Below are 19489 nucleotides of genomic sequence, written 5' to 3' on the forward strand. Positions count from 1 at the left end.
CAACTAGTTTGCAAAATCAAATAAATAAATATTATCTCTGACTGTACAGTTACATGTTTTGGATCATGCCACATATTTGTAGATTTCAGTCACTATTCTTAAAGCAGCCCAGACCTCCTACTGTGGAAACAGATACTTTTAACCACTTGAATGAACTCAGAAGGCCAAAATTACAATATTCTAAATAATTCTACACATTATATTTTCACTTTTCCTAATGAGTTCTCTTCAACAATTGCAGTGCCTTGATATTATAAAGAACATCCACTCTCAGAGGGTTGAAAACACTTATGTGGGTTTATTTGATACTGAAAAGGTCACAAACAACCCTGACATATTGACCCAACTTGTTTCAGGGTATTCTCTTAGCTGGGATAAAACAGTGACCCAGGGAAGATATACTCACGTGTGTAATAAAATATAAGATCTGTCTTATTATGCTACACATATACAAAAAAGTTGACATGATTAGTACAGGTCTCTGCAGTGATAGTGTTTGATTGAGCTGAAAGGAGACAATCCCAAGTCTTGAAAGGCCATAAATAATATCAATATTAAATCTACAAAAGAACAGTAGGACCTATCATTCATGTGATAATTAAATTAGAGTATATTTTGTATTTTCTATGCTAAATACAACATACATGTCAAATCACTGATGCTTGACAAGTGGAAGATAGGCCAAGTGCAGTAAAATAATGTGTGTGTGTGTGTGGGGGGGGGGTCTTCTCTTCTTTGCATCCGAATGAAGTTCTTATATTAGGCAATAAATGTTCTGTTTGAAATAAGAACAGGAACAAACCATCTTTCTGTCCCTATACAGTACTGCATGAAAAAAACATTATCTAGTGACAACTCAAACATTCTGCATTCTGATTATCATAAAGAGGAGGTCAACAAAAATGATCATACAACTTCCAAGTAGAGGTCATTTTGGCACACATCCAAACTTCTCTGCAAATCTATGACAGTGAACCTACATAGAACCAACTGTGCATATCAAAATATTTATACGGCACCTGACAAAAGGTGTGGAATTTACAATTAGCGGTCATGATTAAAGCTCTTTTGGCATATGAAGTATGTAAATAGAGTTCTGAGGAAAATGTCAAAAAATAAATCTGAACAGAATATAATAGCCCTTTAAAAAAAAAAGTCAAACATATTCAGAAATCATGAGGCCAAAAATGAAATCCTGAAATTGATCTAAAACAAATCTCTAAAAGCAACATTTTGCATCATGACCCTCATAGGAATCACTGTGAACTCATTCTTTGTGGTATTAAACTTAAAGCATTAAACTTGCTAATTAAATATCAAGTCTGCTGATCAAACAAGAAAATGTTTGCCCAGAACCTCTGGTCAACACCAATTACACACTGCCATGTTTATATTTGAGAATGATCAAAGTTCAAATCTTAGTTCAGGAAGCCTACTCATAATGTCTCATTTGCAATACCTTTCACTGACTTCAACATGTCCCATTTCAGATAAAATACACTTATCTGATGCAGTATAGCAGTGAGACTTGTAACATTTCACACATTCTATTTTGTAATAAAATAAAAAATAAAAAAGCACTGAAATATCAAGGTCAGTACAAACCCTTGGATTTTCAGTTGGCTACATGGATTCTTTCATTTTGCAAGAGTTTATGTTTTCTAAATGACACAGTAAACAAGAAAAATTACAGCCTCATTGCCTCCCAATCTGAGTTCTCCAAACTCAAATCGACTCCTTCACCTTCATATATTTACTCACATTCACAAATGTGGACACATACAATGCTATGTATCTATGAGGACAAAACGCATAATAGTACCAAATTAACTTGCTATGAAAGACATTAAGCGGAATGGAGCTCATTTGGCATGAGATTCATTTCGTAGATATTGTTATTGCTCTTCTTTTTTAAAACAACAACAAAAACAAATAGATTCCCTCTTAGACCGTCCATTCGTTTTATCACTGGCTTGACGTGAGTGGAATGAAAATGCTACAAATCAAAGAAAACAAAGGTCATACAAATTAGTCAATGTTCGCTTACAAAAAGGCAAAGTACTATTAACAGTTGTAATTAAAGTGCTCTTTCTTTTTAGAGATTCTTCCAGATCTGCGTGGCTTGTTCTCCGATTGGCTGTCTGCTGAGGCCCACGACCGAAGTGGGTACTTGTCGGGACTTGTCTTCTGCCTGTCCATTTTTTGACGTTCCTTGTCAAACTGTCTCTGAAGCCTGAGCGCAAGCTCTCGGTCCTCTCTCTCCTGGTGAAGTCGTTGCACGTATAAGTCCACCTCTCGGCCGCAGGCCCCCGACTCGTCCACCGGCTCCTCCGTCCTGGTCCTCTTCACCTGACCTTCATCTCCCTCCAGATGTTTGGTCTTCTGACTCCGTTTCTTGCCCCTCCTTGAGGTAGGTCTGTTCTGGGCACAGTTCCTAACGTTGGACTCCTTCTGCAGGTCCGGCGTGTCCAAGCCTTTTGGACTGCAGCGGCCAGATCCTGCATGTCCGTCGAGCACAGACTCACGGACATCACCTGGTGTGTCTGGGCCACTCAGGCCTTGTATGTCAGGGAGCTGGCCAGAGGTGCAACCTTCTGGCTGGTTTACACGTCCATGTTCAGCTCCCGAAGGCTTCAGTCTAGATAGCGTTGCTGAATAAGAGCCGCTGCTCAGCGACTCGGTGCCGGAGAGTCCTGCCTCTCCAGCACACTCATCAAATATCAGCTTGCGCTTGTTGCTAACAACACTTTTCTCCCTCGCTGCTCCAACAGATTCTGGTTGTTTACCACACGTGCACAGGCTCTCAAGTGCCCTGTCCTTCAGAGGGACGCAGGAGCACGGCTTTCCATCGGCCCTCTCCTTCAGAGGGACGCAGGAGCACAGCTTCCCATCGGCCCTGTCCTTCAGAGGGTCGCAGGAGCACAGCTTCCCATCGGCCCTCTCCTTCAGAGGGTCGCAGGAGCACAGCTTCCCATCGGCCCTCTCCTTCTGTGGCCTCTCCTTGAGGGTGAGCTCCTTGGCGATGGGGCTGGTGACGGTCCCCTTGGAGGTGACCTTGATGTGGTTCTGTCGGTCCACCTCCACCTGCCTCCACTTCTGCAGGATGCTGGGGCTGGCCTCGTAGCTGGTGTTCTTCTGCAGGCTGCGGCTCAGGTTGCGGGGCGTGGACTTGACGATGGTGGGCTCCATCACACGCCCGTCGGGCAGCCGCTTGGGTGGGGTGCAGGGCGAGCAGACGATGGGCTTGAAGTGGTTCAGCTCCTCGGAGATGCTGTCGTTGCTCTCGGGGCTGATGGACCTCTCGGGTTTGGACGGGGGGGCGGGGAAAGGGGTCGAGCTGGCCAGCACATTCCTCCAGTGGTGCCGACGCTCTGGGATGAGAACGGGCGCAGACAGGGAACGGCTGTTCTCCGATGACAGCAGGATCCCAGCATTGAAGCTGTGCACGATGCTTACCTAACGGACAAACACGGACAAACACACACGCACACACACACACACACACACACTCATGAGAAGCTAAAACTATGTCAGGCACTGACAGGCAGCCACATTAGGCCCTTTCGCACTGTAGGAACTTTTTGCAGTTCCTATAACTGTTTGAGCTCCTACTTAGGGTTATTGACAATGCTTATTCTGTTTTTTAATGGTTCCTGACACCATGAGCTTCTAGGTTGTCAATACGCTTCAGTAGCTAGTACCTAAATAGCAATGCTGTCCTTTTCATCATGTAATAATTGGGATATTAATGTGTTTTAACTTATCATCTCAGAGTTCCTACTGTGTGTGAATGCAAAAAGAACTGTAGTTCTAGGGGTACCCTCTCCAGTTAGTACTGTGTAAACAATTATACAATTATGTAACAATACTGTACAATTATGTAACCAAGTATTACTCTATTATAATCACTATAATCAATAAAATGATTATATTGATCCCTGTTATTTGAAGCACAGGTCAGATCCTACCTTGTCTGGCACGGGGATGTGTGGAAGCCCTCTCATTTTGCCTCTGTGTTCGTCCGTGTCAGTACAGCTCCTGCTTCTCTTCACCAAACTGTTTGGGAGACTACAAGAACAAATGTTCCACTGAGTGACTGGGAACACAAACATACTACTGGGTATATGCACATGTCTGAAAAAAAGTCTTCATATGTCTACATGGACAGAGAAAAACCGGGAGACTCGCAGACAGACAGACACACAAGCAACAGGACACAGAGAGCCACTGAAGTACCTTCTGCTAAAGGCTGGAGAGGTTCTTGTCTTGCGGACAAAAGCCGATACATGCCTCGTCCTCCTCCCGATAGGCTCCTCGTTCTCAGAGTCGGAGAGCACTCCACACAGCTGAACAACATCACAAATGACACTCTTTTGAGCTTGCCCATGACAAAGTAACCTCTATTTAATGATGCCAAAAATGTTGCTTGTTAAAAACATTAAACACAAAAAAAAAGTCTTTAAAAACTGAGTTTAACTGTTCTGATACACCTTTAAGATTGCAATCACACATACAATAATGTCAGGTTTAGTATTTTTCTATCGCAAACTTCCAGACGCTCTGCTCCACACTAGATGAGCGGACAAGGCACTTACCGGGTCTTGGAAGGGTTTGGGGGCATTAGATTCCTCTTTTCGATGAAGAGCTGCTTTTCGCCTCTTGTCCTCCTTGTCTTCATTTGTCCCTACCTGTTTGTACAACAACAAAATAGACTGGCCATCACTGAGCAGTATACATTAGTGTGTATGGCCACTGTCAACAAATGCATTACCAACATAGCCAACAAAGACAACATTACGCTTCTGTCACCATCCCACCTTAAGCTTTTGTTTGTCATGGTCCTGCCGGAGATCTCCTGTCTTACAAATTTGCGCCAGTGATCGGAAAATCTCTGTGAATTAAGATTATCCAAAGTGAGTTCACATTTGACAAAGCGAGGGTTTCTCCAGTGTTTGACTTCACACCTATACTGCAAACCACACAAATCCTGTTTTTTTTTAATTCACAAATCAAGCAATTTCATTTTTAATTGGATAGGATAAACCTGCTATGGTGCTTAATATACACTTTAAATAGGATTCAAGTAATGTGACCACTCCCACAAAACAGCACACATGTCTGGACTAGTTTTTCCTGTTGGGAATTTGTCCAGGCAAGTAACCAGGTGGAAGTACACTATAAGCTGACAATTTCATGACCCTTGTGTGGTGATGTTATAGCTCACCAACCACTGAAAAAAAATATTCTACTATTCCCCCAACATGTTCGCCTAAATAAACAAAAAATGCTCTCTGTAGCCTACCTTCTCAAATTAACTGTTCTTCAAGCTACTTGTCACGTGACGATAATGATGTAAACAACTAATCGTTTCCAGTTGGTAAAAGATACGGAAACTCGAATAATGTGTGGAATGTGTAATGCTGACATTCGACTAAGGTTAGATTTATGCCAACACATTAGCTGACGCCATGTTACGAGGGATCAAAAACACCAACTTGCATTTTTTGATCCCCTGTAATCTGAATCACGGAAACCACTTCTTAAAAAATGACGCGCTTTTCTACTTTATTTAGAACTTCAGAAAGATTCTACGTGCTATAATCGTGAAAAGAGAGACTAGATAAGTCATTTTGAATTTGCATGGATATATCTTGGCAGTTAGCTGTCAAAATAAAAGTGGCGATACCTTCACCCACGGCCTCTCCTGCTCGCTGCTCCAATCGGCGCTTGCAGTTGTCCGGATAACTCTTCCGAACCATATCCCAGAGTTCGGTGTTCACCAGGCTTTTCTCACGGGACTGTTTACGGGCCCAGCTGGACACTCGTAACCGGCAACGGGGACAGCATAAACTAAACTCCACAGTCCGTTCGAAACAATGCAGACATACAGAATGCCGACATGGCATAGTCACGGGCTCCAACAAAATATCCAAACACACCGGACACCTGACCTCCTCTATAGTTAGCACTCGTGCAGGTGTGCGAATGCAAGGTACGGTAGCGGGCCTGGTTCTTCCTCTCTGTCCTAATCCGCTGGCGGATTTGGCGGACCCCATCGCCGCCATTTTCAATGGTATCTCCCTGGCTGCCTCTAGTTTTGAAAACAATCCCCGCCCAACCAATGCATCAAGGGCAAATGACAGGGGCTGCATAGTCTGCTCGCAACTGCGCAAATGTACAGATCTGTAATGTATATGGATAGGCAGAGAGGGATTGTGATGTGTTTTTGACGATGTACATGACCGCGTAAGTGCGCTTCCCTGACCTCACATTTATGTGCAGTAGGTTACTTCTAATAGGCCTATGTTATGCTATTAACATAGCTTATCTTAGATAATATGTTACCGACACGTTCACAATTTTCATTAGATTTTACCTTTTTTGCAATATGAATGTTAACCACCCTTTTCACCCTTTTGCATAGTTCACAGCATAATTTATATGAAAAGTGTGAGAGAAATATAGGCTACCAATTCTAGAATGTCCATCATTTAGGGTTATCAAGGTTTGAGTTTAAGAAGGTTTGAGAAAGTGATTCTTCTCTAATCACATAACATTGAACTGTTATGATGTCGAAAAATGGTGTGTTTCGCTCACAACTCTGGGTGACAAAAGTGATATTTGGTGTAACACTCAGGGTGACATAGACATGGCTCATGTGGAAAGAGTGCTTTTGTCTAAATTAGTTCTTCGATAATCCATTGATTAATTCAATAATTTGCCTAACATGAATGGAGCTGTTCCCATCCGCATAACCAGCTCTCTATTGCTCTCTAGTGGTGGAAAAAAGTGACTGTCTGTTCTGGTTTTATTCTCTGACCCAAAATATTGTTGCACTCCAACTTCATTTGTCAGAAAATTAGTAATTTACATAAAACAAATGACATGATTTATGTGAAAAGCTTTAAATAAAGGGTTCCCCAAACATATGTTCTCTATTATTTTTATGTCTTGTCTAATTTATCCCTTCTCTCAGGAAAACATGCCAACATTTTCAGGTCTGTAATATCATGCAGTATTATTTCATATGTCTACACATTTATCTTGTCCCTGAATCCCAGTTCCTTGCTTGGCTGTGCTCCTTGGCTGAATATAAGAGCAAACAGCTGCCTGAGAGTCTGGCACAGACTGAATCCATAAGGTCTTCCTGTATTAATCTACTAGACATGCAGTACAGACTGTGCTGCAGAAACTACACACCATAGTCACATTTCTATTACCCTTTAATAGAATGATGCAAGGATAGAAATATACATTCAGCTAAAATATCTGCAACGTAGTTATTGCAAAGTCGTGCATGCAACTCACTTGCAAACTTCAGGCACCATCATCCAGAAGCATACAGTATTTCGCTGAAATAAATTGAAACTCAAAACATTATAGTTCACCATAGTTCCATCCAGGCTGATCATGAAATTGAGAGACCTGAACATCAGCTCCTCTCTGTGCAGTTGGATCCTTGACTTCCTGACTGACAGGACACAGGCGGTATACGGCTGGGTAACATCATCTCCACTCTAACACTCAGCACTGGTGCACCGCAGGGATGTGTGTTAAGTCCCCTGCTGTACTCGTTGTATACTCATGGCAACTCACACCTCAAACACCATCATTAAGTTTGCTGATGACACTACCCTAATAGGCTGTATCACGAGTGATGATGAGTCTGCTTACAGAGCAGAGGTGGCAACCCTGACATCCTGGTGCCAAGACAACAACCTGCTGCTCAACGTCAGCAAAACCAAGGAGTTGATTGTGGACTGCAGGAAGAGCACACACCCATCTATATAGGAGCCACAGCAGTGGAGGGGTCAGCTGCTTCAGATTCCTTGGAATTAACTCAGTGAGGATCTGAGCTGGTCACACCAGGTATGGTCACAAAGTCAGCAAGACAGCGACTCTTCTTTCTTTGGCGGCTGAGGAAGTTTGGTATGGACGGTGAAATACTGACCATCTACTGCTGTACCATTGAGAGCATCCTGACCGGCAACATTGCAGCATGGTATGGTAACAGCACCGCTCATGATCGCAAAGCTCTGCATAGGGTGGTCAGGTCTGCGCAGCGCATCACAAGGACTGAGTTACCAACTATCCAGGACTATCCTTTACAGCCAACGCTGTAGGAGAAAGGCTAAGAGAATCCTCACTGACCCCAGTCATCCCAGCCACAGTGTCTTCACCCTCCTACCATCTGGTAAAAGGTACAAGAGTATGCGGACTTACCAGCAGATACAGAGACAGTTTCTATCCACAAGCCACCAGGATGCTGAACTGTAATTCTCTTCCCCATAGCTAATCAACCTCAAACCTCAGAACTCCCACCCAAACACAACAACATACCCCCTCCCCACACACACCATTTCATCATTCCCCTTTTCATCACCACCTCCCACACACACAGACATACACACACAAAATACACCTTCTTAATTACTGCTTTTAATTTACTCTTTTAAGTTGAGCTGTCTCTTGAGCTTAAGAATTTCATTACTTATAATTAATTTTATAAGTATATGACAATAAAACAACTTGAACAACTTGAACGTGAACTTGAATTATAGTTTGCTTTTATTGTTTTCATTTGTTACTTCATGTGTTATTTTTTTTAAAAGGAGAATTTTGTGCCTGTAAAGCTCAATCGTGCATTCACAGTACACTCTTTTGTCACAGTTTCGGGGATTTTTTTTTTCTTTAAAGAAGAGGTAGTTAAAAAGAAAATATATTTAAAATGAGTTTACTCCTGCAGCCCCGCATGCCTGGGTCATCAGTAAGGCACTAATCCATCAGGGGAGGGGACATATGTACAGGAAGGCCTGCTGACACTGGCACATGTGCCGACCGGGTCCCCTTGGTATATTGGAATCACAAGAGTATTCAAAATGAAGCGAGACTACTAACTGAGAGTATGTGACTCTCCATGTTGTTTAAATATGTGAGAGGCAGCATCTGCAAAGAAAACAAAATGAATATATAAGGTCTCTGAATAACAAGGATGGTATTTGAACTGTACAGTTTATGGAGTATAAAATCAGAAACTTGCAAACACTTGTGACCAAGAAATATTCCACGGTGCATGCTATACTGGTCCTTCAGAGACAAACCTTGCATTTGCACATGCAAGTACAAGTACACTTACATAAATCCAGCACCTCCACACTTGAAGATTGCAAATGGGAATTCTGCAGGGAGGCAGAAGCGTCTGCAGACGCCTTTGTAGTCTGTACAGCCCCAGGGAAATGCAACAGCGGCATCGGCATCATCTACAACCAGAAAGGTAACGCGGCTTCGCAAATCAGAATATTTAAGGGCTACGGATGGTAATCTGTTTTTAACTTAATGTTTTCTTTTAGTTATGTTACTATAGTTTATTTTTCATCTGCCTGCTTATTAATATAAATTAAACCTTGACGTTCTCGTTCATGTTGGTCTCCTGGACCCCTCTTGCTAGTAACTGTCATCCTAAATCTCATTTATAAGTATAAAATCTCTCAGCAAAGTAAGAACACATCAAGTAGCTCTTGATACAACTGTCAGCAAAAAACAGCAATTCACAGATTAGAACTGTACCAAATGGCCATTGCTAAAATTACCCAACCACATACACACACACACAGGAAAAAACGTATAGGCATTTTAAACTTGCATTATAATGTTGAGTTATAATCTATTTAATTCACTGCTTAAATATTCAAAGGCAAATCTTAAACTCACATGTGATGGACAGGAGCACTACAAGTGCCAGAAGCATGAAGCGTTGATAGATCATGGTGTCAGCTTGCCTCAAAAATGTTTGCAACACTCCAGGACCCTTGAACAGCTTCAAGTGTGGTCGTGCAAATGAGTGTGAGTGGCCAAGGGATGTTACCGCGTCCGTCACAGTCACACCCTTGTGCTTCAAATAAGACCCTTTAATTCAGAGATGAGATTATAAGCAACAGGCTTAAATGAATGGGCCATATTGTATCTACACGAACTGAGTGCTTCTCATTAACTTGGTCGTCATCCAAGATTCCCTTACTCTGAGTTTTCCCCTATACGACTGCCTCAGTAAGGGGTCAAGAAAATTGGTTTCACCTGATCAGAGACACATGTCTCATAGCATAACCCCCAAGAGCACAAACTTAAGCCATTAATATTGGAATTCCACGTCTAACTTAATCTTAAATACAAGATTAGTGAAAATGTTGTTCGTAAGGTACACTGTAAGTCGATAGAGAAAAAAAAAAGTCGAGATATGGTTTCATTTGAGAAGGTTTGGTTTATTTGTGTCCCACAGCGCTATATACCAGTACAGCATCTCATATCACGAAGGAGCTGGGTGCTTTTGGGTGAGATGAGCCAGACCATTGGTATAGTGGAATCACAAGAGTGATGTGAATGGTGGGGAGGGGTACCTGGGTGACCCCTATCTAGTACACATGTGCAACACAGCATCTGGAAAGAGAACAAAATATGGAAATTGTCAGGTATTTTGCCTTTGTTTTTTTAACAAACAAATAAAGCTCCCCCAATCCAACAATCATAATTTGAATTGACTCAGTGGACTGAATTGAGCTATTTTCTCAAAAAATGACCACTAACATTGCTGCGTTGTGAAATAAAGTATCTTATGTTATGATAGTCCATTGGTATTGACCCATATTAGAGACAGTAATATGTTTTTTGTTGTTGTTGTTGTTCTATAGTGCACCATTCATTGTCCATGGGCAAAATTGATTGGAAAACCAGGTTAAGATTCAAGATTTGCATTTTTGCATTTTTAATCAAACTTACACAGATCCTTTGGTGCAGCCGAAAGGCCCGAAAGGGAGCTCAGCGACCAGACACACAGGTCTGCAGGTCCCGCTGTAGTTGGAACAGCCCCAAGGCAGTGCCACCGCGGCACTCACTCCATCTGCCCAATAAGTTCAGAAGAACAAAATAATGAACGCCACATTTTCTGTTGAGTCTAAAGCACCAGGTGACATAGACAGATCATGGTAATTTTTCAGTCTACTGAATCTACTGATAATTAAGTGAAGTTTAAATTTGATCTCTTGTTTTTGCACTTAATTGTCTATTCTCTTTAGTATAATATAGTAATTTTGATGTCTGTCTATTGTTGTACTAATTGTCTCTATAGAGAAAAGTCAAGACAAGGCATCGTTCATGTTCAATGCAAAACTTAAAAGTAATGATCAGTTAGTCAAAATCATCTCTTTAACCAAAATTGACTCCACTTATCCAGGCCTATACAAACAACAACCTAACATTAGCTAAAGAACTAATAAGAAAAAATCAAACTCACATGTGATAGATAAGAACAGCAGAGCTGCCAAGAACAAAAAGCGTTGATAGATCATGGTGTTGTCTCTCCTCAAGTATTAGTCCACAATAGTCCTGGACCTTTGAACAGATGTAAGTGTAGTCGTGAAAATGCGTACAGGAGGAGGAGGAACAGAACAAGGGAAGACTTAGTCACACCCTTGCGCTCCAAAATAATAACATTCACAAATGTAATTACGAGTAAGAGACTATGGTGAATAGAGGACATTGTATTCAGATCAACTAGGTCTACATGCCTTTCATTAGCTGGGCTATGATCCAGGCCTCTTTCCTTATCAGATGACTGCTTCAGGGAAGAGGCAAGAATATTAGATTCACCTGATCTTCTAAGTACGTCTCACAAACAAAACTGGGCCCATTCATTTGGGAATCTCAGTGCAGGCTGGAAGGCAGGTCTACTGAGAACCTATATAGGCTATTAGTTTCTACAGTATCTACTACAAATCCTTATGTACGGGACATGTGTAGGCCATGTGTATATGTGTCAATAGATTGTGGTTTTATTATTTTATTTACACATTTCTTTTAGTGAAACTGCAAAGTCAAAGAGGCCTCCAAGTGGATTCTTCAAACTCTCTTGAAATGCTGTTATAGATTGATAAACTGCTCTCTTTCCCTACTCAAATATGTTTTTTACAAGTTATCCAAATTATATTCTGTTCTTGGTAGTTTCATAAATTATCATGCTTTATGATGGCTGCGCGTGAACTAACATTTAGGCCTATCGCTGTTGTTTTGGGGAGGTCCGTGTACTGAAAGTTCACCTCCACTACAGTAGGTGGCAGTGATCAGAAATACTGTCATATAAATACGGAAGCGAAGAGGAAGACAGCAATGGCGGCCTCCTGTAAATCAGAGTGGTCACAGAGACTGTTGGCGAAATAACATATATCTGACTCGAGACTCTTTCTTTACGCAACTTTGCTAAATATGACTGAATGTCTATAAATATCATGTCTGACAATGTCAGTTTTGTGACTTTTATTACGCTGAATTAACTTAACGACGACAGCTAAGCGACTCATTGACATCCTCAGGCAAATCAGGTTAGGCTGCTTTACTAACTTCCACAGTGACAGATATCAGAGCTGGTGCTTATTTAGTGTCGATGTTATTCTGTGGAAGGCAAATTAAATGTATGTGCTACTGTTATCTTTGTTAGCCATGACAACTGCACAGCTCAAAGTCCATAGTAGCCTACTTGCAACCTACATTGTATGCATTGTGTAGCCTGTATGATCATATAACCATACCCTGTACAGGCCATACACCTTGCTTTTTTCTAATCCATTTTCATATCCTAGTTTCTTTTTTAAATAAGTCAAACTCTGTGTATATTACTTTTTTCAGAATGACACTAGGAAAGACTGCAGTTCGGGTGGTGAACTTGGGTCGTATTTCCTATGGACAGGCACTGCAGGTGCAACAAAAGCATGTCCGGCAGCATCTGGACAAAACATCAGATGTCCCAAACACTTTACTCCTGTGTGAGCATCACCCAGTGTACACGATCGGCATCAGACAAGCACCATACCCGCCTGAGGAGGAGGAGAGACTGAAAGGTCTGGGGGCAGAATTCTTCCGCACTAACCGGGGAGGCCTCATCACTTTCCATGGACCCGGTCAGTTGGTTTGTTACCCGATCCTCAACCTAGGCTGCTTTAAGAAGAGTGTGAGGTGGTATGTGTGCGAACTGGAAAAGACTGTGATTGGACTCTGTGGCAAATTTGGGTTAAAAGCGGCAACATCTCCAGACACAGGTGTCTGGGTCGGGGACAACAAAATATGTGCAATAGGTGAGTTGACCTAACAGAAAGAAAGACAAGGATGTATAGGGTGTAAGGATGTAGGACGATTGCTTGACCCTTGCGTACAATGGATGCCTGTGTGTCTCTTACTTATTACTACTTATTAATTTGGCTGATGCCTTTATCCAAAGCGACTTATACAATTTTTACAAGGGCCCGTTTGTCCAGAGCAACTCTGGGCCAAGTGCCTTTCTCAAGGGCACACCGGTGGCAGCTGGGAATTGAACCTGCAGCTCGTCCAGCTCCTTAGTCTCTGCACCCCCACCGCCCATTCATGCCTGAGCAGTTTGAACTAAATCCGCCCATTCAGACATGTCTGAGCAGTTTGAACTAGATCCGTCCATTCAGACATGCCTAAGCAGTTTGAACTGTTTTCAAATCACTGTCAGCTTGTAAAATGTTTTGGCCTCCAGTATGTTTTTTGTAGTTTTGTCATTTGATCCCCTTTATATTAATCACAATTTCCAAATTCTCCCTTTATTTCCCAATTCTTCCTTTATATTAAGCATCATTTTGATGATTACATTAAACGCCGCTTTTGTTTGTGCAATACCGTTATGTCGATTATGCCGTCATACCTACGTGCTCCGTTTGTTTCTCTTTGCAGGGATTCACTGTGGCAGGTACATAACGTCTCATGGCTTAGCACTGAACTGCAACACTGAGATGAACTGGTTTAACAACATAGTGCCGTGTGGGATCGTGGGGAAAGGGGTCACCTCCCTCAGTTTGGAGCTGAGCCGGGATGTCACTGCTGCAGAAGCCACCCCGTACCTCCTAGAAAGCTTCAGCGAGAGGTTCAACTGCCATGTGCTTCCTGAGAGAGAGGTTTTGTAGACGTTCAGTATAGCCCATGACTGTTCATAACCATGGAACATTTTTATTCAAATGCAATGCTTTGACTGCTTTTTGCCTGAACTATTAGGGTTGCAACAATTAATCGATTAGTTGTCAACTATTAAATTAATCACCAACTTTTTTGGTAATCGTTTATTGATTTGGGTCATTCTTTTTTTAAGGGAAACCATCACAGAATTCTTTGATTTTACCTCCGTAAACATATTTCCCTGATTTACTTAGTTCCATTGTTAAAACATTGTGATGCCATACCATGAGTTTTTTTATGTGTTCCACTGCAAATGTGCCATATTATATAGGGAGTGAGAAACGAACTGAACTTCATTTCAGGTGAAGTCTAATGAATAAGTGCTTTAAGATGGACTGGTGGTAGATGCAGCACTCGCAGGGCCACATGTTGATTGCTGTTAACATAATAATCTGATTCCCCCTATCTTTCCTCAGATGTCATTGATTAATTAATCTCACATAATCAGGCAAGAAAAGTATCCCTTCAGAAAAACTGAGTTTGTTGTCTTGCCTAACATACGGAAATAATGAGAAATACAACAGATTTGTTTTTGTAAAACAGTATTGTATTGTTAATACCACAATGGTATTTTGTTCAGATGAGTAATGAACAATGAACAAACAACAGTAAAACACCTGCTGCACCTGTATCTGTGAATTTTGTTCGATGTGGGCAAAAAAGGGTTTGCTGTCCGTTCACCAGTGTTCGTTATGATGTGCCATGATGAGTTATGGTAAATTTGATTGTTATGACAGGCCAGTTTAAAATGTGGTTTTGTGTGTTAGGGTTGGATAAGATGTCCAAGAATGTTTATACCTCAATTACAATTCACAGTTCACGATTCCCATAATTATTAAGTATGAAGTTAGATATTTCATAGTAATAAGAGACAGAAAGTGTGTTTCATTAGTAGTTCATTAGAAAAATCCTTCACACACATATATTGGGTGCAAAGTCAAAGATAATTCATTAATTCATAGTAATTAATTTCGAGAGACATATCAGTGATGAAGCACTTCTGACCACCAACCTTTTTTCTATAATTTATCATCCACAGCGTTTATGATTTATTAATGGTTAATAATTAATGAATGCATTAAATAATGCTGATGGATAAAAACATTGATGTGATGCCTCTTTAATATGACTCGAAATGAAATAAAATAAAAGTAAAAGAATAAGGTTATGGTCAAAACTGTTGATGCTTGCGGTTCCTGAGGTGGAAGGGAGCAGAGACTTCCTGTATTCCCCATTATGTTGATATAGGCGTCCGTAAGACAGTAGCATATGAAACACCGAGGCTGTCTTCGTAGAGCTGAAACCTGTAAAGTGTGTGTGTGTGTGTGCATTGGGCACGCTCAAAACCACGTAAACCCCCTCTTTATTATTTGCAGTGAAATGGGTTCATTCGGGTCAGAGCTTTACTGCCTTCTCAAAATTCACCACCTCCCTCTCTCTCGCCTGTCTCACCCGGAGACGAAGGAGATGGGCTTCTTTTTTTCCTTTAATAACTCCTGCCGCTCTTGCTAAAGACCGCCTGTTATGTAAACAAGATTAATTCGCTGCAGGCTCCTCCGAGTGCTCGGGCTGTGATTTATCGGCCAGATTTGTATCAAACGCCCACCTTGGCGCGAAGTAAACAGTCGGTTGAGCTCAGTGGGGTTTTAGATGAAATCCGCCCCGTCCTCCCGGGCGCTCGGAAGGGATGTGACACTGCAGCAGCACAATAAACAGCCTGCCCGCTCGGAGCCGACGTTATACATCAAGGTAGAGGATCCGAGTCGACCTCTGGAAATAGTTTCCCTGGGATGTCTTATCTTAGAGTGGAAATAACCACAGGTTTTGGGACTGTAGTAGCCAAAGGCCTTACCATTCTCTTTGTGTGATATGTTTGAGAGCTTAGAGGAGCAACAAAATATAGTGTGCCTGTCTGTGTGTTTCTGAACCGCTGTCTCTCACTCTCTCTTCTCAAACCAGTGCCTCAGTGAGATTATATTTATCCATCCCCAGTCAGGTGTGATCACACTGACACCAACTCAAAAGGGAGGAGAGCCTTTTTCTGCCTTAAGATTAAGAAATCATTCTAATACTCTCCACTAGGTGGCAGTGTTAACAAAGCTAAATGAGCTCCCCCTGATGAGAGAGAACGAGAAGGGCTGTGCAGACGATCTTGTTGTGTCTGATTTATATTTTGGTGGAGTCTGGAAGGTTTCAGTCTTCAGGCAATATTGCACAGGGTATTGTTCTGATGAAACCAATCTGTTTCTATTTAAAAGCCCGCCAGTAGGCCAGGCATGACCCCTTAATATGATATCATATCAGGCAGGACTGGGGTCATAGTGACCCCTGAGTGTTCATTACAACAACACAGCTTGATATTCCTCTGCACAGCATGACATGTTTAATTACAGTGATTTACTGAGGAGAGCAGGCGTTTCCATCGCCTACCAACACCTCCATTTATTGTTTCCTGTACCATATTCCCAATAGACATACCATACCATAGCCATTTCCTCCCTTTCAAATATGCCACCAGAGGCACATCAAATCAAACCAAGGTGACAGATGTGTTTTTCTGTCTTTCCATCTGCTGACAATGACAGTGTGCTAATTGCATGTTACATGCTAGATACTCACATAATGTATCAAACAGTGTATGGTCTCATGTAGGAGACTCAGGCTAAAAAAGGATGCAGCCTTCTGTCTCAGGCTCGGAGTTCTGTGATGCTTCATGGGCTCAGACCGACTGCTTCTCATCATCTCTCGAGCAGTGCTGGGATTACTTATGAAAAGATATGCACATGCGAACGAAGGGCCGGCCGGCCAGCCAAACAGCTGGCGTGGCCCATAAATACGTCCATTACAATTCATCAGAAAATTGTCCGACTGACACTGGTATCAGCAGGCTAATAAGGACGCGTGCATTTGGTTATGAAACAGCAGCTCCATTCCACTCCACAGCAGTTGTAGAGGTGCCAGTGGATTTGTAGCGAGGGGGGGGGGGGTGCAGGACAGGACTATCCCTCACTGCTCATAAGTGACCCGAATTCTTGCTTGGCAGTCGTTGGCACTCTCATAATGGCCCCTTGGAGGATTTTGCTGGCAGGCAGTTGGCTCGAACTCGGTGATAAACAAGCGACGGCCCTCATCCCGTTCTTCCTGCAGCGGAGACGGAGGCTAGCGCTAGCGTTAGCGGCGGCTCGCGGGAGAATGGCGGCGGGTCGAGCGGGTCACATGACTCCCACGGAGGGAAAGAGAGCGCGTGTTTCTGTGATGTGATGTGATGGATAGTCGCTCCGTTGGCGGAGACCAGGGACCACCATCCAACCCCTCCACCGTTTAATGAGGCGAAGGCAGACCGGCTTGAACGCCAGCAATGTCGTCGCCACTCAAACTCTCGTCCCTCACTGGGAAAGGGGGTGTGGGGGTGGATGGATGACAGATAACATGTGCTTCTGTTGTAACCCCCCTCCCTCCTTCCCGCCCCTAGTCGTCTGCAGCAGGGGGAATGTGTTTTCTTCTTCTTCTCTCTCTCTCTCTGTTTCTTCTTCCTCTCCTCTCTCTTGTCAGAAGCAGGCGAAGTCACTCCATCTGGGCTGCTCCCAGTCTGTGAATCAAAACTGAAATGCGAGCGACAACAGCAAACAAAAGAAAAAACATGTTGGACTGTCAAGGCCTCTAGGCAGACGCGACTGAACACTGTCAAGGCCTCTAGGCAGACGCGACTGCACGCTGTCAAGGCCTCTAGGCAGACGCGACTGCACGCTGTCAAGGCCTCTAGGCAGACGCGACTGCACGCTGTCAAGGCCTCTAGGCAGACGCGACTGCACGCTGTCAAGGCCTCTACGCAGACGCGACTGAACGCTGTCAAGGCCTCTATGCAGACACGACTGAACACTGTCATGGCCTCTATGCAGACACGACTGAACACTGTCAAGGCCTCTATGCAGACACGACTGAACACTGTCATGGCCTCTATGCAGACACGACTGAACACTGTCAAGGCCTCTACGCAGACGCTACTGAACAGTTGTTGCTATGCGGAGGCACGTCAGGTGCTGTGCAGCAGAACAATTGTCCCTCTGACCTCTCATGCGGGGGGACAAACTGTCCTCCTGAGGGATGCTGGGAGGAACCGCTCCAAATCCACCCCTGTGTGGTGGTGTGGTGTGTGGTGTGGTGTGTGGTGTTGTGTGTTGTGGTGGATGTGGTGGGGTGTGGTGGTGTGTGGTGTTGTGTGGTGTGGTGTTGCGTGGTGTGGTGTGGTGTTGCGTGGTGTGTGCTGTGGTGTGGTGTTGCGTGGTGTTGCGTAGCTAGCAGGCCGGCGGGCAGACAGGCACTCAGTCACAGTGATGGTGGTGGTGGTGGTGGTGCAGCACCGTTGAAGGTGTCAGCAGTGTGTGAGCTGTTGTGTGTAAACTCTGCAGTGTGTGAGCTGTTGTGTGGAAACTCTCTGACACCCCTGTGACGCTTGGCATGTAGCGGGGCTGGGGGAGTGAAGAGAGACGCGGGAGAAAAGCCCAACACTGTCCACGCCATTGATTTCCACAGGCTGGGGCAGAGTGACACATGTGGTTTAAAATAGCTCTTCATGCCAGCCAGCTTTTCTCTATATATATGTGTGTGTGTGTGTGTGTGTGTCAGAGTGAGTGAGGAATGCGCAGAGGCCTCCAACACACCCACTTGAAGTTTGCTTTTGTGTTGGTGAGCGTCGAGATGTACTCGATCAAAGGCACTCCAGTGGGAGAAGATACGATGGGGCGATTACAAAGACTGTGATCACCGTGGGTGGATGGAGTATTGTAGCCCTCAGTAAATCAGTCCTCACACAGATAGCCACCCACTGCTATTCTGTGAAAAGTCCACAGATGAATCACTGTACTTAGAATCTCTCTGTTCAGATTGATACAAACCTGACATCGAGTTATTGAGACTTAGATCCAAAAGAAATAATATTCTTCTGCCCCAGCCGTGGCGCAACTGGCTGGGGCACCTGCACTGTATGCCGGCGACCAGGGTTCGATTCCCGCCCCGTGGTCCTTTCCGGATCCCACCCCGACTCTCTCTCCCACTCACTTCCTGTCATTCTCCACTATCCTGTCAATTAAAGGCATAAAAAGCCCAAAAAATAAAAAAATAATAATAATATTCTTCTGTAAAGTATTCCTATTTGAAGATGAAGTGAGTGGTGAACAGTTGAGGTGTCTCTAGACCAAAAATAATGGCATATCTATGTCTGAAAGATAATGTAATAAAAAAGATAATAGCCTACAGTTGATATGCGTAGATTTATCTTAGAACTATGTTAAAACTACTCAAATGCTCATATAGACCATTGTGTTCAACAAAAAAAAAAAACGTCTGCTTCTGCTCGTGAACTGAACAGAAAGTGTTCTACCAAACAGCCTTTTTGTCTCAAGGATTTTAGGGCTTGCAGTTCCAGAAGTTGAAATCAGTTCTCTGCCTTCTCTGCCTTCTCTGCCTTCCC

General features: G+C 43.2%; 2 protein-coding genes across 2 annotated transcripts; one reads left to right on the top strand and one right to left on the bottom strand.

Annotated features, from left to right (window-relative positions):
• Positions 1-273: 273 nt before the first annotated feature.
• On the bottom strand, positions 274-6078 carry rnf169 (ring finger protein 169). The gene is made up of 6 exons (XM_076282913.1): positions 5687-6078; positions 4818-4891; positions 4596-4688; positions 4237-4346; positions 3969-4068; positions 274-3456 (listed from the first exon to the last, which is right to left on the bottom strand). Exons 1-6 carry the CDS (start codon positions 6063-6065, stop codon positions 2065-2067), a joined length of 2148 nt encoding a protein of 715 aa, XP_076139028.1. The 5' UTR covers positions 6066-6078; the 3' UTR covers positions 274-2064.
• A 6074-nt stretch (positions 6079-12152) lies between these two features.
• On the top strand, positions 12153-15070 carry lipt2 (lipoyl(octanoyl) transferase 2). The gene is made up of 3 exons (XM_076281638.1): positions 12153-12371; positions 12676-13121; positions 13741-15070. Exons 2-3 carry the CDS (start codon positions 12677-12679, stop codon positions 13968-13970), a joined length of 675 nt encoding a protein of 224 aa, XP_076137753.1. The 5' UTR covers positions 12153-12371; position 12676; the 3' UTR covers positions 13971-15070.
• Positions 15071-19489: the final 4419 nt, after the last annotated feature.

This window comes from Alosa pseudoharengus, unplaced genomic scaffold, assembly GCF_046254945.1.
Source record: "Alosa pseudoharengus isolate Yale_2024_CS ecotype anadromous, Long Island Sound unplaced genomic scaffold, YU_APseudo_1.1 YU_APseudo_1.1_scf_13, whole genome shotgun sequence".
Taxonomy (NCBI): domain Eukaryota; kingdom Metazoa; phylum Chordata; class Actinopteri; order Clupeiformes; family Clupeidae; genus Alosa; species Alosa pseudoharengus.

Coding starts and splice junctions, on each gene's coding strand:
- rnf169 (XM_076282913.1), bottom strand. CDS start 6,065: ATGGCGGCGATGGGGTCCGCCAAATCCGCCAGCGGATTAGGACAGAGA. Junction 4,689..4,817: donor ATGACAAACAAAAGCTTAAG/GTGGGATGGTGA, acceptor TTGTACAAACAG/GTAGGGACAAATGAAGACAA. Junction 4,347..4,595: donor CCAAACCCTTCCAAGACCCG/GTAAGTGCCTTG, acceptor GATGTTGTTCAG/CTGTGTGGAGTGCTCTCCGA.
- lipt2 (XM_076281638.1), top strand. CDS start 12,677: ATGACACTAGGAAAGACTGCAGTTCGGGTGGTGAACTTGGGTCGTATT. Junction 13,122..13,740: donor CAACAAAATATGTGCAATAG/GTGAGTTGACCT, acceptor TTCTCTTTGCAG/GGATTCACTGTGGCAGGTAC.